Below are 26,516 nucleotides of genomic sequence, written 5' to 3' on the forward strand. Positions count from 1 at the left end.
AGCGGCCGAATTGACTGCAGCGTGCCAAGCGGTCGGTGTCGATCACTAGCATCACTTCCGGTTTCCGTTTTGGGCGCGCGTATTTTGAACGCAAGCTAGCACGCCGGCTGCGCCCCCCCCCCTTTTTTTTTCCTTTTTTTTTGCTCTTCGTGCAGAATCTGTTTATTATTTAGTAAAAATGATTGCGAACGATCTCGTAAAGTCCCATCGAATATGTGCCACGTGCAATTTCACAAAGTAGACGCAAGACCTTTTGTGCAATGAGGAAATATTTATTTTGCTCTATATAAAAGCTCGTTCCGCGCTTTTTGTGCGTTCATCCAACGTTGTGACACCAGCAGGTAAGGCAGTAGTTCCTGTATGAAGCTCCACCGGACGGTACCAGCTGAAAAAAAAGTAAATTACAAGCATGTTACATTTGCAAGCACGTAAGAGCATGTTATAAGCATGAGTCATTTTGGTATTAAGACATAGGAATACTGCGAGGCGAAACGTGCGAAAGCGGTGAATGGGCGGCATTACAAACAAAAGCAATTCGCTTTTACATACATGGCGTAGAAAATACCCGACTCATCCCAAACATATATGAAAACATCTGATTTCCAACCGTTCCCCAATTTCCGGGCATTATTTCCTGCATTTAGACAGCACAAATACACGAGCGACTTCGCGTTTCCAAAACTTGGCCTCGGGCGACGCCACGGTACGCGACATACACAGAGACGGACGCAACAGGCACTCAAGACAAATGCGTGGGTGCAATGCCTTTTTTCAGACCTTTAGAAGACGTAATTTTCGAATTACAAGTTTCTGATATGTTCGTCGTTCGCGCGTTCTGCCGGCGCCAGCAGCACACCCCATGTTATCACTCTTGGCAATCGCCCATCGCGTTTTCAACAGGCGTGAGTACCGAAAGAAAGTATATGTTGTTGCGGAGCCACAAAAAACGTCACAGACTTGTCCCTCTAAGATTCATTACACGCCAAACTAACTTTATCACCACGGCCGAGCTGCTTATCGCTAACTGCGTCACAGCGCACTGTGCGGCCAGCGTGCCTCAAAAGTACCCCAGAAAGTAACGAAATTACTTTTCAGTAATGTCTGGCGTCAGAGAAAGCGGCACAAACTTCTCCTAGCAAGATGCACTAGACTACACACCACGGCTGAGTTCTCGCTAAGTGCGACACGGCGCCCTGTGCGGCCAGTGTGGCTCAAAAACCGAAATAAGTTACAATAGTCCCCTAGGAAGCGTCGGAAACATGTCTCAGCACGATTCATTTACTCAAATTAACTGCGCCAGGATGGCCGAGCTGTTTTTCGCTAACTGCGTCTTAAGTCTCGGTCCCGTGCCGTAAGCCTAATTGCGTCGTAGACTGTGAAACAAGATTTCTCACCTTGCCGTAGTCCAATAGTGCAGTGGTCCCAGTGCAGAATGAAAGCAAGAATACGCCGAGAGCCCAATAAACCAGGTTACATTTAAAAAAGAAAAAAGAAAAGAATGAGATAGACCGGTCGCCGCTCGCGAGCGCTCAAACGTGCGCGCAGCCATCCTCGCTGGCTTCGGGGGAGTGTCTGGCGGATGGCGCATGTAACTGGCGCGTTATCGACCTGTGGCTAGGTAAGGCAAGGAAAATAAGTCCCAAAGCTTAAGTTCATTTATACGCAAAATGTTTTAGTTTTCGTGGCAAAGAATTTTAAAAATAAATCAATGCCTGTTATCTTAAGTTCATTTTCTTTTTTTTTTTTTTCGATGCTCGCGGCTGCTAACGTTCGGTGTCAAAAGTATAGCGTGACGTATGGCGATGTGTTTCCTGTTGCAAGTTTTTGCCGAGTGTCTCCTCTTGTTGAATTTCTTTCTCTATGGTGGTGGCTTGATGGTGGTGATGATGCTTGATGTCGCGCTCGCAAGGGCGGAAGATGGGGAAAGTGCGCGCCGTCTTTTCACGCGCGCAAGTGGGGGAGCGGGGAGATGCGCGCGCGCTAGAAAGACGAAGGGGTAGGTTAGTGTGCATTTTCTGTTCTACCCCAGCTGCGGCGGCTGGGCGCGTGGTCCATCTTGGAGGCAACCTGCGCTCGGTTCGAAGGCTAGCCGACAGGAGGTATTTGATGGCTTCGTGTGCGCTGTGTTCTCAGTTTCTTTTCAGTTTCAGTTTCAGTTTATTATCCATTCAATACAATGATTATGTAAACTATACTATACAGACGCGCCTCACGCGCCTAGTTCGCGCTGAAGTGAGAGGCAGCCCGAAGAGCAATTCGCTCGCCGCTGCTGCCGCTCTTCATCACGCCAGCGTTCTGACAGCGTGTCCGCGGTCATCGAGTGACATGTGTTTGTGTTTGCCTATGCGTGCGTGACAACGTTCTACTGAAAAAAACCCCGTATTCCGCATAACTCCTATATTCTATAACATCACATGACATACAGGAATAACAGGTTTTTGTATGGGATCCTATATGTTTCTTATCGGATTATTGGATATGTGAGTTATGGGGCATAGGGATTTTTCAATATGGCGTGTTCTTTAACTTAGTTAGTAAGCGACAGTTAACAGCAGTTTATGCAGTTGATAAAACGACTAACCTTACACCTATAGCACTCGAATAATTTGCTGTCGCAGTCAATCCCATGCCTGTCGGGCGAAACTGACCTTTTTTTAGCTGTATTTGTCAGCAAAACAGCGAGTTACCTTTATAGTTATATTTTGGTTGATTTCTCTGCACATTAATGACACGGTATACGACGTTCACGCAAAGGCGTCAAAATCAAGAGTGCGCATTCATACACAATACAAGGGGACACTCGCAATAAAAAATGTTGGGGCATCAGTTCCCGAAATTGCCCTGCGTGCCATGAGGAGACGTAATAACAGACGGTTGTCGGACAACTAACTCAGTCGTAGGTATTTTACCACGCGCCTATATCCAAGTTCCGAATCGTACTTGAATTCCAGCCCCATCGGAATGCTATACCGCCAGCACTCGATCCCAACACTTCGTGCTCCGAGGCACAGAGCTTCTGAGCTACAAGAGAGAAGACATTGCAACGCCACCTGAAACAGCCGTCGTTGAGCTCAAATGTGGAGATATATGTCATATTCTTTCCCCTTCATTATTGTCGACACTGTCTATCGCCGGGAGAGCTATCGTTTTTCTTTTTCCTTTTCCATACAACGACGAGACATGATAATATCAGCCCCAACGTAGAAGACTTTTCAAGCAGCAGATAATCAACTTGCGCTTTCCGCATGAGCCGAATGCGAGCTCGCACAAGACGCAGAAACCTTTCGAGCGTATCGAACCGCCAGCGCAAAAAAAAAAAAAGAAAAAAGAAAAAAGCTGAGCAGCGCTCCTGGCAGCGCGGACTTCCGCGACGCGCATCTTATTACACCGGAAGGGTGACGACATCAAAGGCTGGCTGGTGCACCGCCTTTAGTGTATGATCTGTTTCGTGCCTCTCACGCTTGTGGCCTGCGATACTGACATATGAGCTTCTTTCTTTCTTTCTTTCTTTCTTTCTTTCTTTCTTTCTTTTTGTTTTTTGCCATTAAGGCGAGCAAAAAGCGAAACGCTGAGAAGGTAGGAAATTATGAAGAGGCATCGTGCGTTGATTCCTTTACGTCGAAAGCGCTGTTGAAATCCGCGAGATGCGCTGCAGCGAGGGGCCCTAGATTGATTGAGATAAAATTAAATTATTCGAGCCAGATTTGAGCACGCCAATGTTTCAGATTCTCACGCAAATCAAACAGAGCAAGCACCTGCGCCGTCTTCCGCTCCCACCCACCTTCAAAAGAAACAGGAATATACATCAAAGTTAGACAATAATTACGAAAACCAAGACGCAGTACTGTTCTTTCCGATCCTAAAATTGACGCGAGTCTTGCTAATGCATACGACCTGGTTCTTAAGCTTGTAATAGAAGCCTCCATATAATAGTGTTTTGCTTTTTTGTTTGTTTGTTTGTTTGTTAAAGCGAAGCCATTTTTGCCTGCCCCCTCTCCTGGTTTCCTGTCGGTTCCTTGCCAAGTAAAGGGAGCCGATCCCAGAGATGGTGTAATGAAAACTGGGCCAATAACAGAGACCCTGTAAACCAAAAAAACTTTAAAAAAAACTGGCTAGATCATCGAGATGATGTCATCAAAACTGGGCTCATCGCGGAGTATGTGGGATCACAGATGGTGACTTGGTGCGCCGGTCCTTACACCAGGGCACAGTATGTGTACTCAAAAGGGTTTAAACGTGATTTGTAACGAGAGCCCGGCCTGCAACCAGTGAGATCCCAATAATAACGCTATCTCATTACAGTCTCTCAGGTATAGCTTGTGGACCGCTTCTTTTCCTCTTACTCCGTGTTCGGAGGCAGCGCCTTGCCGAGTAGCCGTAGCGGCGGCTCTCCCACATGGCTGTGGCGAAGCGATGAAAAGCAGGCCCAACATTTACAGGACAAATGGGACAATTACAGAGGACATCTCGCCGGATAGACTCAGCGGGAGATATCTGTGGTCGCGTGAGTCGTTTGGTGGGGTTTATTGATGGATCGTGTATTCGTCAGGGGTGTTGAAATGTTAAACGTGCGTCGCATTGTTTTGTACTCCTCTGAACGTACCCTCCGCTCAGAATGCTTCCTTCGCACATTCGCAAAATGTCGCGTTAGCCTGGAAGTCACCGCTTCCTCCCCGCTGCATTTGACCAGAAGACGTCAACAAATGCAGAAGTTAGAAATAAAATACCATTACACGCATCACGTGTGTCTTCGCATGTATAATTTATTTGAAGCGTTTCAAGAAAGCTTCACTTAGCGTAGAAGTGCGTTGGATCCGCCGCAATATTCTTGTTAGTTTTCTTTTTTCAGGATTGTTAAAAAAGATTAATGAACGGCTCAGAAAAAGGAAAAAAAAAGTTTAACATTATCCATTAAGATACCAAAGTGACAGAATGCCTCTTCGTCGGATAATACGCATGCGAGCCGACGTTTTACGCGATATAATCACCAGCCGACAGTACGAACTGCACTACCCTGCCGAGACGTGAAGTATATTTTAATTCTTTGTATTATGCAACCAGGTACAACAGGGCGTGCGCATGGAAGATAAAAAAAAACTATATTCTGGGGTTTTACGTGCCAAAACCACCATCCGATTATCAGGCACGCCGTAGTGGGGACTCCGGGTTAAATTTGGCCACCTGAGGTTCTTTAACGCGCACCCAATGCACTGTATACAGGTGTTTTTGCATTTCGCCCCGGTCTAAATGCGGCCGCCGCGGCCGGGGTTCGAACCCGCGATCTCGTGCTTAGCAGCGCAACGCCATATAGCCGCTAAGCCACCACGGCGGGGCGCACGGAAGAGCTGATGAAAGGGAAAATTGACGGCTAAAGAAAAAAATTCGTCCTAGAAACTCGTGTGGGTTTCCTTTGTAGCTTCGTGTTACATACAGGTGGATGTAAATTTTTCCGTTCATGAACCTTCCTCCAGCTTGAGGAATTCCGCAGAAATGATTTGCTGCATGGAATAGTGTATTAGTATAGTGTCTTGCGCTTCCCGCTCCACTGAAACGCTGGCGAAGCGCTGCCGCGTACTGGAACATCTGCCTAACTGGGTCATGCCGCTGTTGCATTGTGCTGCAGAACACGAGGTTTCGGGTTCGATTCCCAGCCATGACAGCGGCGTGCCTAAGGAGGCGTAGTTCAGATGCACTGGTGGGGCATGCTTTAATCGAGCGCTGCACATTTGAAAACTGCACACACACAAAAAGGATCTTTAGCTCTATATTGCGGCACCTCTTTGCCCGTGTGTTGCTCTGGGACGTCAAACTCCATGTATTATCCCTTTGATTCAATATATGACGGAAGTAGATGTTTTGTACATACAAGACGTACTAATCCATAGGCGCAAAAGAACGCGATAAAAGGATTTTTTTTTATTTAGTGAATGAATTTATTAATACTAGTACATATTTGTAAATGACCCCACTACTAGCCTTTGGCTAAAAGATATACAGTGTTTGCACACAATTTGTATTAACTTTGAAGAAATAAACTTGAAACTTGAAACATTTAATGAAGATTTCTGCTATAGGAATTGTGGAGTAGCCTTAGTCTCCAGCCACGGCTAGACTGTCTTCTTCTGCTTACTGCGTATAATGCTATTGCCGTAGCACATTTGCTAGGACACATATCGTGCGCTGGTATACCGATCAGCCCACCTACACCTTCGATAACACAGCCTCCCGGATCGTTCCTCCTTATTTCGAGCTGGCACCAAAACCGAAGGTAAGCGAGTGCCTTGTATACATAATGCTATACAAGCATAGCAATATAGAAGGCGCTCACCAACCTTCGGTAGGGGCGATCCGGTAGGCTATGTTATCGAAGGTGTAGATAGGCTGATCGGAATACCAGAGCACGATATGTGTCCTATAAAAATGTTTTTCCCGAAATCTGTGAATTTTCCGAAAATATGTGACGACGTTGACAACTAGAGGCAATGGCTGTGATCAGACAATTGCTCTACGAGTTTATCAAGCAACCGTGCTAGCAAGAGTGCTGACGGCTTTGCGTTTGGCCAATGTTCCACCTTGACTGATGTCTCGGCTAGAGAAATATGATCGAATGGCTCGTCCACAGACTTGCATGATCCGCACAATCAAACGCTTTAATTGCTGAAGCCAGACAACTGCCACTTAGACTACAAGCTGATGAATGGGCGTTACACCACATAGATCACGTCTGTCGTGCCCACGATGGCAGGACGCTTTTTGAGCGACTGCTCAGCAGACCAAAGTGGTGAATGGGAAATATCACGTCTGCCTTTCTGGAGATTGTGAATGTCAGATATTATGCTACCCTTGAGCGAAAATGCAACCGCCCTCGACTGCTAGTCCTCTTAGGTGTTCCAGGGGTTCGAAAGAAAACAACAGTACGCCCTGCAGGTCGCCGACAGGCAGCATGTCTTCTATAAGACACACATACACCTACTACTAAGGTTTACACTGACGCCTCTGTTCACGAAGGCAGTACAACTGCGCTGTTTTATTGCGCAGAGCCTGCAGTACACCGTTCCATTCAAATAGATTATACGGCATGTTCAACATCTGCAGAGCTATTAATTATTATTATCACCGCTGAAGCATACTATTGAAAATCCGAAATTGTAAAAGGCTCTTATTTTAATCGGCTCCCGCGGAGCTCTCAGCAGGCTGTCCAGTGCCAACGGTGACTCACCTATTTTACTTGAAGTACTTATGATGGCCTATCAATTCACATCTGAGGAAATAACACTGATGTTTCAGGTGGATGCCATCACGCATTGGTATCTCGGCAAACGAGACCGATGGTGTTCTCGAGGCGTCAGTGCGCAGCCTTGACTGCACAGAAGATACTTTATGAAAATTCGACAACTCCATATTGTTTATACGTCACCACTTACAGCGCTTACACCCGACTGAACGTGTCGTCAAGGGATCGTAGCGAACACCAATGCTCTAACTCGTCGTGGTAGGTTTCTTTTACTCAAGTTACGCATCGCGGTGTGTTAATGTCGCGCATCGACTTCAGGAACCAGGAATTGCACCGAGCCCTTCGTGACTGGCTTGTGAACACTACAGCGAAACTCTTGAGCACTCGCTCTTACAATGTCCAACTTTCCACAATTGTCGCTGTGTGATGCTGAGCAAGTTCCAACAACTTAATCTTGTTCGAACAGCGCTTAATGAAATGCTTACGAAAGGTCGTACTTCTATGATCGATAGAAGAATAACAAAGCTGTGCTGGAATCCTTGTCAACCACGGGACTAGACCCTCGTCTGTAATACTCGTACTCTGCGTGTGACTGTGTGATGTACTGCGACTTCCTCCCTTTTTTTCTTCCTTTATCTCTTTCTTCTATTTCCTTTTTTTTATCCTCTGTAAGCGGGTGGGCGTGGTGTCGCTGTTAGGAGACAATTGTTTGCCGGCCTTTCTTTCTCTTTGTGGTGTTTGTATATGTTTACATGATTAATAATAATAATAATTTCCTTCAACTGTACGCCTGATCATTTTGGACCGCAACGTGGTTTCGTGTACCTATATACGTTCGGAATTATTACACGCGTGTCGAGACTCAGTTTAGTGTGTTCTACAACTTATCCTCGTATTCTGACTCTTTATGTCCCAATGTTTCCAGAACAATGTGTGAACTGCATTTACTCTCTGATCTAATTGCGCGATATATATTTTCCGAACCCATGACGTTACGTCTTATTTTACAATATTCTTCTTTCTCTTACCATCACATGAAATGGAGTAGCCGTCCCCATTGTGGGTGACTAAATCTGTTTTATTTATTTTCATTTTTTAATAAAAAATAGAGTGATACACACATAAATAGCAAACAAGCAGGAGTGGTGGTTTTCCAGAGCATGTACAAAATTACATGGTTGCGTCGGCGTTCAGATGTGGGTGAGGCAGTGACGCGAAGAGGAGCGCCAGAGACTTTGACGCGCTGTCTTACATTTTGTATGTACGTGTAATGGCAAAGGTATTTTGATAGGCAAATGTGTAAGCGCAAATATTTACTCCGTTGCCGCGCATCCTTCAAACTTTGCACATTGTCTGTTTCACATTGCTGCTCAGGGTAACACCAAAGCTTGAACCCGGCCCGGTGGTCGCACCAGGGCAGGTCACCCGAGTCTCCTCTTTTTCGGGCTCGGGAGGGGCTTGAAACAAAATACCACCGTATGCGATGGGCACTTTAGATGTTGAGCTCGAGATAAGACGGGCAGTGATGCGTACACTGCGTGTAGCACCAAGAACATACGCTGTAACTGATACTACAAAGAAAACCGCGAATCTCACTACGAGTTATTGGGGCTAGCTATTGAGGTTCACTACTTTGCACTTTGTGCGAAATCATTTACACTTTTTTTTCTTTAACCACTCATGTGGCCCAGTGGCTATGACGTTCATCTACTGAGCACGATGTTGCGGGTTCGACTCACGGCCGGGGCAGCCACATTTCGAGGTGGGCAGAATGCAAGATCCCTCGCGTACCGTGCTTACCAAGCTTGTTACATAACCGAAGGTGGTCAAAATTAATCCAGAGCCCTCCCCTAAGCCATTTCTCAAGTTGCTTTGGTACTTTACGACCAATCAATCAATCAACCAATCAATCAACCAACCAATCAATCAATCAATCAATCTGTAGTATTTTTGAGGGCTTAAACATTTCGCCGATCATCGCTTGAATGATCTTGTGGAAAGGCTTTGACCTTGGGCGCCAGTCCTCAGCCCTGTCTGAAGTGCCACTTGTCTTTCCCTCGGCCGCATAATATTAACAGAGGCTGCCCTCTATACCGCCGGTGCCTGGCGGTCAACTTCCACAGCATTTAAGGGGCAGATTGAAGTAGATGGATTCCCTTCGTATTCGAAAACTTGCCTTGACTCGTAGGTCGCCCTCGTCTCCGCAAAATGTAGATAGCACCTTTCAGAGAGCGATCACTTAACTTCAATAACATTCCTCAGCAATTTCCGCTGTGTGGAGTTGTTTGATGGAAAATTTCGGTTCACCATTGCCTTATAGAATAGACACTCGTGGTTCCTAATTACAACATTTTAGCTCAGGTTATAAGCGAGGAGCGTTCTTGAAGCGCACTAATTGATTCAGTTGAAAGGAGGCGCTGCTCTCTCCTCGGCGTATGCGTATTGGGGAGGAGGGGCTCTGAGTCGAGCCGCGTGAAAGCATAAACAAAATGTAAGCACAAAACAGTCGACGTTTTCTAATATATTCAGAAAAGAAAGATAAGAATTCATGAAAGGCGCGCTGCACTGCTAATATTAATTAAAATAACTTGCCTTTGGTTTTCTTGCATTTTTTGTAAAGCGAGAAACGGGACGTGGGGCTGAATATGTTTGTTCGTCGGATTCCTTAGAACAGTCTAGTTTAGGGATGTCTTGTTGGCTCTTTCGAGGGCTTCTCTGCGAACGGAGACCGCTTTCTGAGGTAATTTATGCAGACTGATTGTCATGCGGACTCACATCCAACTTAACGCGAGCCCTATAGCATAATTTTATCTGCGCTGAAGAATAAAAGAAAGAAAATAAGCCGCAAAAACCTATGCGGTTATTGTTAGAGAGCGCACTCATAACAGAAGCATTCATAACAGCAGTCATAACGGACGCGGACGCTATTTCCCTCGTTTAATTTTAGTTGACCTCAGGCTACAATAGCGTTCAACTTACGGCAGAAAACATGGAAAAGTTCGCAAGTAGAAATGATATACACAGGAAGTGAAACAAAACACGAATCTCCAAGAAACCTGCGGCAAGCGAAAGGCAACATTCCAGGCATAAGTTATTCAAATATAACTCCACGCAGAAAATAAGCCCACCGCTAGCCGACACGAGTAACCTTCCGAGAAGATCAGTTGCTTACTTCTTTAACGCAAAGCAGAATGTCGGGGTAGTACGCGTTCACGTGTACGTGATCCTGCATTCGTTACCAGTCTGGGTGAATTAACTCAAGAAAGGGAAAATGTCAATCCACCCCACTGCAGTTTTCCTGAACTGCAAAACTTTCTTCCCGAGAAACCCATATGAGTTTCTTTTGTAGTTTCGTGCTATACATTCGGGGGGATGACAATTTCCTGTTGCTTGATTATTCACCCACCTTGCGGGATTCCGCAAGACTGTTTGTCATATTCAGTGAATTAATTCGAGTGAATTCTCATAATGAACAGGAACTCATTCCGGCCTTTGCAAATAAGAATAATAAAAAAGAACCGCATGTACAAACAACTAACACGTACCCCACTCACGCACACACGCACGCACGCACACAGGCTCGCACGCACATGCACACGAAGAAAATTAAAAAGTGTTGGGCACATGTTTAGAGGAGCTGAGAACATGGGAGAACGTTCAGGCTATTATTGAAGATACAAAAACTCCCTTCTTTTTCACTTGCCCATGTTTGTGTTCTCTGGGCAAAATGATGCCACGCAGAACCATAAGTATTTACGCAGATGCTATAGGGGAAAAGATACAGGAACTGGACGCTATTCTGCAATGACTGCGCGTGCGTTCTTAATTTTGCCTACAACATTAGGGGTACTATCTGTCTCTTCAGTGTATATTGTATGCGGTTAGCCGCTACTCTCGCATTGGAAAACATCTGCACTGTTAACCATGTTGTGTTGTTCACATTTTGCGTTGGGACATTAATAATTATCAAGTTTTTCGGCATAATCTTAGCCTTGGTCAAGTTGACATTACTTTTGAATAGGCTCTTCTGTGCAGACAGCAACTTTTCTCCCTTACTTGGTTATATGTATACATAGTGTCCGTACTGAACAAAAGCATGAAGTAAAAGCATCATGCTGTTGCGTACAAACACGTTCAAAATCCGAGTTGTGAAAATACGAGAAATAAAAATCAGTATCTCTTTAAACGCACGCTGTCTTCTGAGGAAAGACACTAAGTAACCCGAATCTTGCGTGCGTTTCTTCGGTGGGGAGCAATTCAATGCGAAACATGTCAAAAAAAAAAAAAAAAAAATCGCGCCATCTCGATGGCTTTCTGCAAAACCTTGAACATCTACGTTAGTGCTGCCAGCCCATTCTGCTAACGTTCGCGATTTTATTTTTCAGACTTTTCACTGGCTTTCACTAGGTTACATTTAAAGGTTTAATTGATACAGCTGGATCCTCGATGCGTCCGCCACGGGATATCCACGTTAAAACTTAATAACACGCACGTCTGAAGTGATATAATAATTTTCTGTAAAACGCAGTGTTTCCTCTTCGCAAGGGTTGACTTTTGGCCTTGTTGGCGCACGACATCCTTTCGAGTGCTTAGCGCCGAAACTTCAGATGAGACAGATAAAAGACACACACCGCGCTTGGTTTTTCTCTGTGGCAGTACACTGTCAGCTACACGCTCCTGGATCTTCATACACACATAAGTGCTTTTCGCAAGGGAAAACTGAACTTATTATAACTTTGCGCTTGATTTTTGAGAGCGTATAGGCAGTGCGAATAGAAATAATCACAATTTGCTTACCTTAATATTGAGCCTGTTGAATGATTATAAGCAGCTTCCAGTTGCGTATATTAAGATGTAAATGTGATGTGAGGGGCCTGCTTAGAATTATAATTGGCCCACTGTGCAATGTACGCAAACCGAAAGTGAAATGGCTGTCTTAAAGGGCCCGTCATAGGGCTCCATCAGAAATCTTTGTTACACACTGGAATTTGTTAAGCGCCTTCTAGGATGCGTTTTACCATAATAATTTTTTTCGAACTGTTTTTTTTAATTAGAGGAGATAGGAGAAATTGAAATGTCGTGTCGCCATGCGACCAGGGGTGCTATGTAGGAAGGTCTGAGTTTGGCAAAGCTTGGGATTTTCACGAGCCCTGGCGTCGCCCTCAGATGAATGCGCTAATGGTATCAGGACTAAAATGAAACCTTCCACAAGCCTCTAGTTTCAGCGGCTTATCTAGATTAACTCTCGGGGTATCACCATTTGTGCGTCACGGAGTCACGTGGTCAAACCGTCGGTGGCTTCTTTCATTTCTTTAACGTTCCACCGAGCGCATTACCTGTGCAAGTAAGTTATATTTAAAAAAAATGTCATCTAATAACGCATTCGAAAGAAAGGAAATGACTGGTGTGAGAATGCGCCACGTCTGCACCGTTCGCATTCGACGGTGGATACACAGATAATGTCCGTATGAGGAGACATGCCCGTGACACGCCCCAGAAAGGCGTGGCAAGCGGCTTGCACCGAGTGTATAGATAGATAGCAGGAGAGTCACAGTATTGCAATATTGCGATATTACGTTGATAAAAATAAGCGGCGCTGGCGCGTAACATTGCTCAGTCTTCTGTGCTTGGAACCAGGAAGCCACGTGCGCAGGTTGCACTCCGCCCGTGTTGAGATAAGTTGCTGTATCTCGACATTTTATTGTCTGCTGCTTTCACGTGTTCTGTGCTATCTTGCTTCACTAACTGCCGTCGAGCAAACTCAGGCGAGCGAGAAACTCAGCAAGGGTAGCGATGGGGCTTGTTGGTGAATCATTAGGAACACTTTTGACTCCGCGCGAAACGTAACACGGACAGAAGAAGGCGTGTGTTGTCTTTATTTTTGCCTTCTTGTGTCCGTGTTACGTTTCGCGCTGCGTCAAAAGTGTTCCTGGAGAAACTCGGGGCATATTGCATAGCACCCCAGTAGGCAAGCTTCGCGGCCTACATGTAGACACTCTCTCCCTTTGCCTCGACTACAGCGTCCACAAGCAACGTTCTTTCCCCGCCTTGTCCGATAGCGAAGCCGATAGAATTCGTCACGTTTACGTCGCAAGCCCCGCCTCTATATAATTTTCTCTTTCTGGCTTAGGTGCGCACTTGAGGTGGTCTCGTATTGGGTGATTTACCGAAGTCACGCGCCACAATAGGGGACGTTGCAGACAGTGCGTTTGACGAAGACACGCCTATGTGTGTGGCCTTGATTATCCGGCAGGAATCGGTGCTCGCTCGAGAGAAAGGGCGCACTGGCTTACGTTTCGAATGTCAGCTGTCTTCGCACCGTGCGGCGGTTTGATACTTTACAGACACGATCTTCAGCGCCTGAACTTCGCACCGCAGTTGTGCGTTTGTCTGTTTCCCTATGTCCGAAGCTAGTGAGTCACCCTTTAAACGCTGAGTGTGAGTCACTGTAGGTAGCCGAACGGCAGCGCATGGCTCAGCGTTGTTCGTATTAATCCCCATCGAGAGAGAGTAGAAGGATAAATGGAAGGCAGGACTGAGCCTATCGAAATGCATTATAACGCGAGGAGGTTGTACACTGCCCTTAATGTATGTTGTCGGTTTCCACTGCAGTTTTACCTGATGTGTTTTTACTACGACAAAGTTAGAGGCTCGAAACAGGGTTTTCCGTGTCCGCCCGGGGGCGTCATCGTCAAGTCTGCGTCGTCATGGCATCGTCGTTGACAGGCTACCTCCTCTTTCTCAGCTTCACCCTCGGCAAAGAGTGAAGAAAAGAAAGGTTCGCCTACCAACGCCACTGGGTTTCGAACTCATCCGCCTGTTTGGTGATGTGCAGTTTGGATCAGGACGCGTTAACCACCATGTTATCGCGCAACGCCGGCGCTTGGATATTCGTGGGCGGTTTAGCGTCCTGCACATACTCTGAGAGTAGTTGCGACTATGCATGAATTTAAATTGAATTCTGGAGTTTTACGAGCCAATACCCCGATCTGATTGTGAGGGGCGTACGCCGGCGTAGCTGAGAACTCGGGAATAAGTTTGACCACCTGGGATTCTTTAGCGTGCATCTAAGTACACTAGCGTTTTTCCTATTCGGCGCCATTGAAATGTGGCCACCGCGGCGGGTATCGACCCCGCGACCTCGAACTCGGTGGCAAAACGCTATAGTCACTGGGCTACCCCGGTGGTTCGCATGCTACTTCAGAGGTCAGAACAGACATTACTCTAGCGGACGAGGACGAAGTTGCGTACACCATATAGAAGATCTTGAGAATATGCAAGTGTCCGCTGTGAGAGTTTGCAGCTGTCACAGTTAATCACTTAACAGCCAGAGGAATCATTGAAGCAATGATATATGTTGGGCATGTTGGTACTCTGACTTATTTGGATCACATTTTTAGCGCCAGCGGACAGAAGAGAGATGTGACAACACAATGCACATTGTGTTGTCAACGTCTCCTCCCTTCTGGCCTCGTCCACTGGCGCTAAAAATTTTACCCAAGTTAGAATCACTGAAGATCTTTCCTTTTTGCTTATTATTTTTCTGCGTGCACTTATCGCGCTGTGTTTTTAGTCTAACCGACGAAAACGCGTGGAATGACCCAAAAGTCCAGCAAGCTTCCTTTAGATATTTATATATATAACGAAACAGCCATCATCATGTAGTGGTCATAAGCCATTTTTGCCCTATTGCTGGTTAGATATTTTTTTCAAAATGTTCTACCATTGCTTCGGCTTTTCTTGTTTTTTACAGAAAATGCGCGCATTGTTTTGATAGTGCATCAGAGTGCAAAAATAGAATGCGTTTGCGGCTTTGCGCCGTGAATGCATGCTCTTTGGATATTCCAGCTGTTGCTTCTTCTTTTCTCTCTCTCTCTCTCTCTCTCTCTCGTCAGTTTTTGCATTTTCTCGTCGGCAAGTACCGCATGCTCGTCTTCATACGCACTGAATTTCCCCTGCGAATTTGTTGCTGTGTAGTCTCTCGTAATACTCGTTTATAGTGTCCATGCCTCGGTGTTGATTTTCGTCATGTTAATACCCATTAAAACTAGATACCTTTTTTTTTAAGGACACTGTCTGAAATGCAATCAGTTGCCTCATTTATTCCCCGCCCCCAGTGTAACGTAGAAAACCGGAGGCGCCCCTGCCTTTCTTTCTTTCTTTCTAAACTTTTGCAAAATGTATTAAACTCTACGGAGATAGAGAGAGAGATAAATAAAGAGTTTAATAGAAGCTGAAGATGTCAGCCCCATATACGCAGTATACTTGCTACTTTAGATAAATAAGGTGAGCTACGAAGATGCCGCTAGCGCAAATTTTTTACGCTGCTTGTACACGGAAAGTTACTGTCACACAGTGCATAATTAATTAAAATTCAGTGACAAACTTGGCAATTGTTGCGTCTAGAACCTACGACGGCATGGAAACTTGAAAACTGTCGTATCTTAAAGCAAGTTCATTTCATCAGGTTCTTTCTACAAGCCATAATCCCTAAATTTGTCGCGCAGTGTGGCTGATTTATAGCATGCTGAGGCGGGAATGTCACGCAGTCGTATATTTTTTTTTTCGCCAGGCGAGAGTGACAGTGGTGCAGCTATCCTCTCTGCTACACCCAATTTTCAAGCTGACGCACAATGTGCGACGAGCCGCATTACGTTGAGTCGTATCGGGGCCGACATTGCCGCCTCAGTATGCAAAATTGGTCGCACTGGGCGACAAATATGTGGATGCATATCTTGCAAGTCGAGCCTTTTAGAAAAATCTAACTAAGGGAACGCGCTTTAGAATGCGACTGCCTTCAAGTGGTCTAATATAAACGCACGCTGCGAATGCAAAAATTATAAGTGCAGAAAGTTGGGCGTGTTATTTATTCATGGTGTGGGTACAGCGCGAAGTAGACAGGGCGCAACAGACATGTAGACACACAAAGCGCTGTGTGTGTCTATTTCTGTCCGGCCTGTCTACTTCGCGCTGTACCCACAGGCAGAAATGAAAACAGAGGTATTTAACGACCTTCAGTTAAATAACATTCTGACTATAACTTTTCGCGCCAATTATGTACGCCAAGGTTTAAGGCTTAAGGTTTAAATAAAATTAGTGCGAATTTAGCTTTGAAGGCACGGCTTATAGCTAGCGCGCGCGAAGTTTGCGGCTGGTCAATTCGATAACGGCGATGGTGACGCGTTAACGCTATGCTAAAAGGTTGTATTATATGAAATCTGTAGGAGGATTTTTAAACGACGCGATAGCTTTAAGCGCCGGCACATAATTGAGATAACGTTTTGCAGAACGAGGCACGTGGTCTCTATGTTTGGGCAAGAATGTTTGTGCTATTGATAATGAGATTAGAAATACCTATTACTTTCAGTAAGCATTCTCTATCAGTAATGACTATAGGGCAATAGTGGTGCAGCTTTTCAGACGACGCACTACCTGCTGCATTTTGCGTTTTGTCGACCCCGCTAACGTGGTTGATTCATTTGGAAATGATCACTAGGGTGTGCTTCCACAGTCGTCTTCGGGCGGATGATCACCGTCCATTTCGAACAAAGCTCCTCGTCAACGGGGGTTCTTGTCTTGTTACAGGTGGCCGTCCAAGTTTCCGTTTATTTCTTGTTCAGAAGCAAGTTGGCTTGATATCTATTGTTGGCGGTTTCGGTTGTCATTACGTAGATGCGTGTAAAGTCGTTTACCTTTCGCTCGGCGTGAGCTGCACGATTTAGGAGTTACAGCGATGCCTGAACTGTGTTCAAGCATTGCGCTCTAGTCTTTGTTCCCAAAGGCTGTTTCCCACAGAGTGCTTCCCACAAAGTCTCGTGCTTGCTCGGTCAAACGGTGTCCGGGAAAGACACCTTATGTGTGTCCTTTGCGCTTGAGCTGTAATATGCGTCGTGATGATATAATCTGGAGCGACTGCGATAGTTCCCGGCGTTGATACACATCGAACTTCTCTAAACCTATACCTATTACCCGGTTGTCCTATAACCCCATTGAACATATGGGTGTGAATTCCTGTAAAACACCGATACGTTACCATACATCATATATGGGATTATTGGGTATCGGAGTTAAAGGGCATAAGTGTTTTCTTTAATAGCGTAGGCGGGGAGTTCTACATAGCTTAAGCCTTCTGCTTTCTTATGTGAGGCACACAGTCTACGCCGATTGAAGTAAGCACCGGTAGCCGATGAGTCAAATGAAAGTTCTGGACGGCCAGGTTTCCCGTCATCACTTTTTTTTTTTTCACTTTATGTCGTTGACGAGTGAGTCGACACCATCGACAGAGCTTGCCTTAAGGTTTTAAAAAAGTACAAACTGAGTTGTCACTGCGGGCCCTTTCCGCAACAATGGGCCTGTTGCGGTGGAGTTTTGAACACACCGTGCTGCGACTTAGTGGCGAGTGGCGAAAGAGACTACGTATAGTACAAGTCGCAGCTCTCCGCATTGAGTTACGTTGTCACTGTGCAGTATAGCGGATCTCGCTGGCGTTTTTTGCGCGTTCAAGCTTCATTTCTGACTTTATTCGGGTGTTAAGCTATCGGAAAAGGCACCTGATTTCGCTAATATTAGTCTGCAGTGTCTCACCTTCTCAAGAGTGCGTCCAGTTCTTTAGCCATGCAAAAAGCTGGAGCAAAAATTAAGTCGGGACTTTAAAATGGCTGGTAGTGGGGTACTTTATCGATGGAAGGCCACGCACAGCAATATGCACGACTGCAGGAAATTTATGATGGTGAAGCGACTCACGTGATTACTTAAGCGAAAACTCAGAGCGCCACAAACTTCAGAAGAACACGTTACTTAATGAACAAGCGTAACAAAATCGACTTACAGGGTACAGTCAGTCAATTAAAGCATGCAGTTAGGAGAATGTAAATAAAAAGGGGTTTTTAAACATCCGTTGTCACATTATACGTTTCTGTGAACAAATGAACGACAAACCGACGAAAACAATTGCAATGGCATCGTTCTATTTCTATATAAGCAATCTTCCAGCGCGTGAACGCATAAACTACAGAAGCTAAATTACGCTATTACCGATGGTCGCTGATGGGAAATGCGCATTTTCCGCATAAACGTGCCTAGACAATCAACGGTAGCAAGCGTCAGAACGTACCAGAACCGGTCAGACTCAGCCGTAGCGCTAACGTTAGCAGGCTATTTTTTCTTTATTAATTATTTTGGTTATTCGATTGCATTATTGTGCTCATGGTGTTGAGTTGATGCTCGTCAATCGAATAGACACACATTTCTACAGTCTGTCACAGCAGCTTGACATCGTGTGGCTCGAGCAGTACATGCTCAACAGCGGCATCGCGGCGAAACTGCGTCTTGTGCTACAGCTTACGTTTTGTGCTATATCAAAATTGATAAAGCTGGGATGGAGACCGCTGTTTCCGCAGTGCCGCCTGGGCACTGCGGAAACACCGCACTGCGGACCATATTCACAAAGCTTTTAGTTCGCAAGTACCCTTGTCAATGGCCTCGCGTAATCGCTAGCATCAGGATTGGCTGCAATTAGTTCTTACGAACAAGTCTAGCGTAAGGACATTTGGTGAATACGGGCACATACCTATAGCGGTAGCTGACACCATGCGCAGCAATTTCGCTGCAGTGAAGCATCGCGCTTGACGTTATGTCACAAGAAAGTGAACGTGCTGTAAACGGTGGTTAGACGAGAGTACACTCTCATCAACGTAACACTAATACAATGACATATTTTCAGATATTTCCCCTTCGCTTACAAACTGGTAATTGCATGAAAGGCTTACTTCTGTTGATGGAACCTTTAAAATTGATAAGAAATTTAGCTGAAGCATCAAAACCACTGTGTCGTAGCTTTAATGGACAACCAGTGCTGAAACTTAGCGCGCCAACAACCAAGCCGTAACACAGAGGCTATATATGAGGAAACAGTTTTCAGTAGCACCTGCTGCGAATTTGCGCACACAAATTCACCGCTCATTTTGAGGCATGTGTTCACCTTTTTACCTGACTGAGCATCGGCGGGTATAACGCAGGAGCTCAAGCGCTCCTCGCAACGCGCGTGGCATTGGACATACCTTGGTTGGACATACCGGGCTAAAACTAGCGCTAATTCACAATGTCATGCCATTTTCACAATGTCGCTCACAGTGTCGTGCCATTCTCGTGGCCCCGCCTTTGCGCACGGCGACTTCGCAGGAGATCTAGTGCCCATGCGCACAACACTCAGGCTGGCAGCGGAACGTAGAAGGCAGCCCTTGCTCGACTATATACAGCACCGATTGACCGGAGTGCAAGGGTGCGTGCACTTGGCTTTTGCAGCAACGATGACTGCGCGTCGCTCGCGTCTCTGGGATATGCGCTCATCAAACATGCGAAATGAACGCTGTTCTCTGCAGCCACCTGAGCGCGTTAAATGTGAGCGGAGCGCAAGCGACGGTCTGCTGAAGCTGTCTATTATGCCGAAATCTAACCGTATCCGATATAGGGAGATCGCATGTATACTTACGGAGACCGTGTACAGGCGTGAGAAGACGATCAAAGGCACAGAGATGGCGGCGGAGGCGACCCAGATGACGCCGATAACGGCACTGGTGCGCTGCTTGGTCACGCGCACGTGCGCCTGTAGCGGGAACATGATGGCGATGAAGCGGTCGCACGAGATGGCCGACAGCGTGAGCACGCTGCACGTCAGGCAGGTCACTGCGAACGAGGGGTAGCGAAAAAGAGGGGAGCAGAAAAAAAAAGTGTGTCAACACCACCCCTATCGCCTATATGTGCTTCGCCCTAAAGTTTCCCATTTCGGCGTTCATATTAGCTACTGTTCTGTTGAAGAGGCCCCTCGATGCCTTCTTCAGAAGAACACGGCAAATGAAGTAAGAACAAGAAAGAGAGAAAAGAAAAGATAAAACACCCCAGCGGACAGGCAATAAGTTGGAGCAGTCGGTGTTACGTGCAATATTGCAGGGAAAACAAGAACCACACAGGAGCACTTCGAGTCTAGAAGCGCCGCGCTGGCAACATTATTTGGTCGTTCCGTCTGCTTTTCGGATAGCAAACGCTTAAGTCAAGAAGAAAGTCTTGAGAAATAACTGCGCAATCTGTGGCACTATAAATAGAGCCTAGTATCTAAAGTTTACCCCGGTAGTGAACGCGGCGCCTAGTGTCAATGTAATTTCTTCCATGACAGTTCAAGTAATATGTAAATGACTAAGAACAACCGCCTGTTCGCTCCGCTTGATGACTTTAGGCTGTGTGCATGCATCTATGGCTGAATAAGTGCCCTTACTGACGCTAGAGCGTTCTTTGTAAGCTTTCTGTATAAAATTTATACTATAAGCGTCACGCACGGCGTAAAGCACCACGGTAAAGCCACGCTCCGAGTTTATGCTTGCAGACGTTCGTCGGGGGAGGGGGGGGGGGGGGCTTAATTGGATTACTGAAGGTAGCGCCATAATTATCTACCACCATTGTCAGATTGTGGCGTACTGATGCGTGCCTAAAATCGCAACATTCGCACGAATCGGCGTGAGATATTGTAGGCAACGCAACGCTACTAATTTACGGCACATTGGTGTGTTGTTAATTACATAAAGGAAACCGATCTCACTAGTTTCGAGCGGCTGCAATATGTACAAGTGAACAAACCGAAGCCTGTACTTTCCGTTCCTACGATATAGTTATTCTTACCAGACCAATGCGTTGGCAAGAATTAAGATGATACGTTACCGTATGGTAAGTTCACTGCGTGCAAGCAATTCTTTCATCAGTCTTCTTATTAGTAAGCAGCTAGTACAGAAGTCTTGTCAGTTTTATCAAGTTATTTTGACCTACATTGGGGTTCGCCAATTTAATGTCTGATGTTTATCCTCTGTGATGGGAGTTCGGATGAGACTGTATTATCCATTCTCGATTATTTTGTACATTGTCGCGTGTTTTTTCTCGTTCCCCTTTATATCTTCTCCTTCATTTAGTCACTCCTTTTCTTTTTTTTTCTTTTTGACACGGTGAAACTTGGTATGCGTCACTGCCGCTCACGCGGATTCAGTCTATACTCTTCAATTACATTTGACCCACATTGCAGTTTTTTTTTTTTGTCTGCCGTGTTTCCCCTGTGCTCATATAATTGCAAGTTCAGTGTACGATACAAAGGTTTACTCGGTGCATGACGCGCAATAACCGTGATGTTCTGTCTGAAGCGTGAAACTTTATTGCACCATTCTTCTGCACATGGTCGCGTGAAAATACCATATTCCATACAAAAAATCTAAATAGGAGTAAGCATGCAATGGTTTTTCAAACATCATCTACGTGCATCTTTTATTCCAAGCCCCTTACTGTGGCTCTCAAAATATCTCTATCGGCTAAGGGTGAGAGCCTGAGAAAATAGGCCACCGAAAGGCTCGATATCTCCCATACATCAATAGTAAACACATTGAATAAAAAATGTGTTTAAGAAACGACCTAACAAAAACAAGTACAACAAAAGCAGAGAGAAAAAAAAAGAATCGAAGAAATAAAACATCACATGCTCTATATGTATAGTCTGAGAGGATATCGGCAAGACATGAATGTTCAATCGCAGCTCAGATCACCAGCACATCTGTACAGTCAGTAGATGTAAGGCACGTCACTACACGACCAATAAAATAAAAAAGAAATCTGTGTATCGGCCAAGGGTGCGAGCCTGAGAAAATAGGCCACCGAAAGGCTCGATATCTCCCATACATCAATAGTAAACACATTGAATAAAAAATGTGTTTATGAAACGACCTAACAAAAAGAAGTACAACAAAGGCAGAAAGAAAAAAAAGAATCGAAGAAATAAAACATAACATGCTCTATATGTATAGTCTGAGAGGATATCGGCACATCATGAATGTTCAATCGCAGATCAGATCACCAGCACATCTGTACAGTCAGCAGATGTAAGGCACCTCACTACACGACAAATAAAATAAAAAAGAAACCTGTACAGAGCACAGAATAAAATCACGTCTCTGCCTAGCATGTATGTCAGTGACAGCATTTCCGTCAATACCGACATGACCTGGAGCGCACTTATACAGATTTGACGGTCGGCTAGGGATGAAATATCGTGTTCTTCGATGTTCCTGAAAATCCAGTGTCTTTGCGGGAAGGCCTAGTCCTCCATGGTCACGCACGAGCCGCTCAACGTTTCAACCATTCAAGGAGAGACTTTCGCTTTCGACGAGTTCCGGACCGACCAACAAATAATGCTTTATGTCCCCATGATAATGACAAAATGAACACAATGGTGTACCGCCTCCTCTTTGAAGTTTCCGAGAGAGACCGATTTGTCCAGCGAGTTGTGACGTTATTGCAGCGCTTACATTATTAATAGGTACTAATCGCTTGTTGAGGTAAGGCTGGGCTTGGTTGAGTGACGACACCCTACCTGTTCTGTCTGATCGCATTGTTCGGCTCTTCTAAAAGCGTTAGTGACACGCGACATTCTTACGCCGCATGCAACTCCGTGGCACATTTACCCCTGACAAGTTAAAATGAGGCACACTTGCGGAGCAATCCCCGGCATGCCTTTGCGAAGCTATAGATCCGCCTGTAGCTATCCCATCTTCTTCCTATGTCGTATTGGTCGTAAACAACCAATATTGGTCGTAAACAACCAATATCGTATAACAGTGTGCTGCAGTTGCGTCTAAAAGGCTCTTCTCGAATCAAAGTGAACTGTTCATCAGCCCATGCAAGTACTTTCCGAGGAGAATCTCACCCCTTGCACTAAACCCAAGAATTTAGTCCTCGTAACGTCTATCCGGGGATACAATTGATAACGTTTGCTGACATGATGCTTACGGAGGTGAAATTCCGCCGTAGTACCTTCATCGATTGCTGAACCATCAGTGAAACATGAATGTAGCGAAATCTTGTTGACGGTTCATTTGAATAAATGTTAGGTAATTCGCTTCCAAAGGACTCGTAAATATATGTTGTGGCTATGAAGGAAACAGGCGGGGCTTTGCTTTTGGGCACCGTGCATGACTCGGCGCGTGGCGGGACAGGCGACTTAAGCGATCACAATGAGCCTTCTCCGCTGGAATCATTATTACGTCTCAAGGACGTGGGAAACCTTACCAGTGATAATTGCGTCAAGGTGGTCATTGTTCTGTGCAACATCAAGATGTTCGAGCATCTTATTGCTGGCACGGTGATACCTTATCGCTCATTAAGTTCGCAACAGCCACTCTAATTTTGCAAGTATTGGAGAGTGCCAGCTATATCTGTGTGAGCGTACTATTTACTGCTGGCTCCCAAATACATGCGCAAAAAGCACCACACTCCGAAGTTGCGTTGTGCTGCTCCACGTGCGCTAGCCCGCAGCTTGAGCGATAGCTGAGTGGTTAATTGGCGCTTCTGTAACTTAAAACTGTAGCCTGTGCGTCAATCAACAGTGATGGCTCAGACAAAATTGCTCGTTTTCCTTGCCGTACACATAACGTTTGATTTCACGTTCAATTTTATTGAATTTCCTTTTGGTTTCTGTGGGTTCAGAATGTCTTTAATTAAATTGTGAAATTACCTCATGAAAAAGCGCCCTGTGGGCCATAAAATAACATTAGGCCTTAAGAGAGAGAAAGAAAAAGAAGCAGTAACTCGTGGCTTTTACCCTAATTTGAAGTACGGAAGGCACCCAGTCATCGGAAAAGCAACGATATAAAAAGCAGGCTCCCTTAGCGATAAATTTATGCTGGGATTTTAGCACGTGCATCTTGAAATAGCACGAGAACAAGTGCACCTCATTTATTCGCCACTTCTCAGAAAGAGCATATTTCTAAGCGGGATTCAACTAAATGTGGGCATATGCCAAACGCACGCGTTAGCTTTCGTCGTAAGCACGCCACACGGCGTGCGCAGTTCGTACACTTTTGTTCACTCTAGACGTATGCGTCTGTTCGAAGCAGCTAAATTGAATGTGTCAGGGGCGCGCGGGTTGTGCAAGTGTGTAGAAGGCTTCGCACTGTTCTCGTGGCTAATTGGTCAATCTGTTTACTAAGCGGACGCGGATGGCCACCCTGACCGGCCTATTCCTCCGCACCGCTTGCAGCGCTTTCAATCGCGAAGTGCTCGGACCTGTTGCCTATACTCATTACCGTCTATTCGTGGCCACGAATAGAGGCGCTGCTTTCCTGCGCGCTTAACAATTCGTCACCTGCTAAGCGGCAACGAATTGGAAAAAAAAAAGAAAAAAAGAAAAGCAGTGTACATGACATAGAAACGCGGTCCATACGTAAAATCGGCAGCTTAATCATTTTGCCTCGCGCGCGTGTTTCCGTTCGAGTGAGTGTTATTAAGCAACGATTTTATTAAATGAGCCGGCTGCACATAGTTGTTCATTTGTGATTGCGTTGGAAAGTCAAGCAGTGACCACATCAGTGACACACTGCTTTGTCGACAAGCAGCGCGCAACGAAAAACCTTGCAATGTTGACAAACGGTGCCTGACCATAGCACGGTCGGTCACACTGCATGCGCATGCTTGGTATAAGGACCCGGCACGTTCTGGACGTGATTGCTCGGTGGCACCCGTCAGAGGGAGCCGAACACAACGTTTGCGGTGATGAACGTTCTGCTGACGACACTTCTGCGAATGAGAGCTCACTTGGCACAGCGATGCCGCTTTACCGTTCCAACCCTACAGCCATGTGCTACGTGCACGTGCGCAATCGAGGACCGGGAGTGGGTATAAAAGGAGACGGTGACTGAAGGACGTGTTGCAGACAGGTTCGTTTGTAATTGACTACGTGCATGCCACTTCGGTGTATGCGTATTGGTATGTTCACGAAAATGTCGAAAGTCCGCGCCAATTGTACACCCTTGAGCGAAAGTTTTCGCAATGCACACAGACGGTCGCGCCGCGTAGTGGCCAGCGAGAGAAATATTTCAAAGAGTATCCGCACAGTCAATGGTACAGTGTTACCGTGTGGATCTCTATGCGCGGGCGCGTTCTGTTTTCTTGAAAGCTTCTGCATACGCCATGGAAGAAAAAAAAAAAGTGTTGCGTACCTCAGTGCACCAATCGAGCGGTGAAGGATCAGATAAGCCTTGATTTGTTTCCGCTGGACGCGCATCTTAAAATGAAGTCGGTGGTGAAGCTGCGGATCGGCAAGCCTGTGACTCCGCGAATGAAAGTTTGTAGCGCACACTTCGTCGCCAAAGACTTCTTCTGGAGCAACATCGGTTAGCAGAATGCTAATCGTTGACATTGTTCACGAAAGCATAAAGATTACGCTTTTACGATGTGGTAGTTGTAGCTTACATGAACGGCACGTTCAATGCGGCATGAAAAGACAAGCTAACAAGTTCGCGCCTATGCCTTACTACATCCGAACACTACTGCTACAGCTGAATATTTGTAAATAAGGATGCCCAAACGCTCCCGCAACAGTTGATTATTTGTAGAGTCATTTAGGCAGCTGGTGACTGGTTTTCGAGCGTAACTGACGGAGCGTAACTAGGTTCGGAGCTTCGTGCCGATCGCTAGCTCTGTGGTACTTTTGCTTGCACTGATATTTTTTTTGATTGATTGGAAAGCAAGATCGGTGCAAAAAAAAAGCAGATCGGCGCGCAGACATGGATACAAGAGAAGTGGACAACACAAACGCCGTTTGCGTTGTCCACTTCTCTTGTGTCCGTGTCTGCACGCCTTACCTATTTTGCATTATGAATATTTACCAACTAGCTCAGCTCTCTGTCGTTCCATGATCGGTGTGCGTTTTCTTACTTAAACCGAAAACGCTGCACTCCAGCCGCTATAGCGTTCGTTCTAGATACGCTTCGCGTCGCATGCATCTCGCCGTAAAATAACACGCACGCACGCACTTCTCGTTATGCATGCTTTTGGTTATGCAGCGGCATTCCGCAGCCGATGAGAATAAAATATGAAAAATAAGAATACACTCGGCGTGCGACGAGAATGATGAGAAAAAGCCCGGCATGCTACCACACGGACGCGCAGTCGCCTATTCTGATACTCACTCGGTCCGCCATCATGGATCGCCTCGCGCGCCACCTGTAGTCCGTGTGCATTGCGAATACAGACCAGGGGAGCGCACACCAAACTGCCTTGACGCGCCATGTTCCGGCGTGGTACCTGCTGTGGAGACCAGCGCTTGAGCGGCGGTGCACATGCACGTCCATGACTCGTGCAGAACGCCTTGCTTCAGCACTGCAGCGCTGCGGCCTTGTGTTATCGGAAGCGCTCCAATATTTGCTGCCGCTTATTCAAGCATGGTTTTCCAATCGGTGTCCTTTGTCGTGCAAAA

General features: G+C 45.9%; 1 protein-coding gene and 1 long non-coding RNA gene across 2 annotated transcripts in view; both read right to left on the reverse strand.

Moving 5' to 3' along the window:
* Positions 1–251: 251 nt before the first annotated feature.
* Positions 252–1,427, reverse strand: LOC125942732 (uncharacterized). The gene is made up of 2 exons (XR_007465327.1): positions 1,395–1,427; positions 252–385 (listed from the first exon to the last, which is right to left on the reverse strand). It is a non-coding gene; the product is annotated as an uncharacterized LOC125942732 (long non-coding RNA).
* A 5,277-nt stretch (positions 1,428–6,704) lies between these two features.
* The window catches only part of LOC119437959 (QRFP-like peptide receptor), a 157,803-nt gene continuing 137,991 nt past the window's right edge, over positions 6,705–26,516 (reverse strand). The window contains exons 2-3 of the mRNA XM_037704757.2: positions 19,725–19,918; positions 6,705–6,761 (exon numbers count right to left, since the gene is read on the reverse strand). Coding sequence (XP_037560685.1) covers positions 6,705–6,761; positions 19,725–19,918 — 251 coding nt within the window. The remainder of the gene's footprint in view (positions 6,762–19,724; positions 19,919–26,516) is intronic.

Source organism: Dermacentor silvarum, chromosome 1 (genome assembly GCF_013339745.2).
Source record: "Dermacentor silvarum isolate Dsil-2018 chromosome 1, BIME_Dsil_1.4, whole genome shotgun sequence".
In the NCBI taxonomy this organism is placed as follows: Eukaryota; Metazoa; Arthropoda; class Arachnida; order Ixodida; family Ixodidae; genus Dermacentor; species Dermacentor silvarum.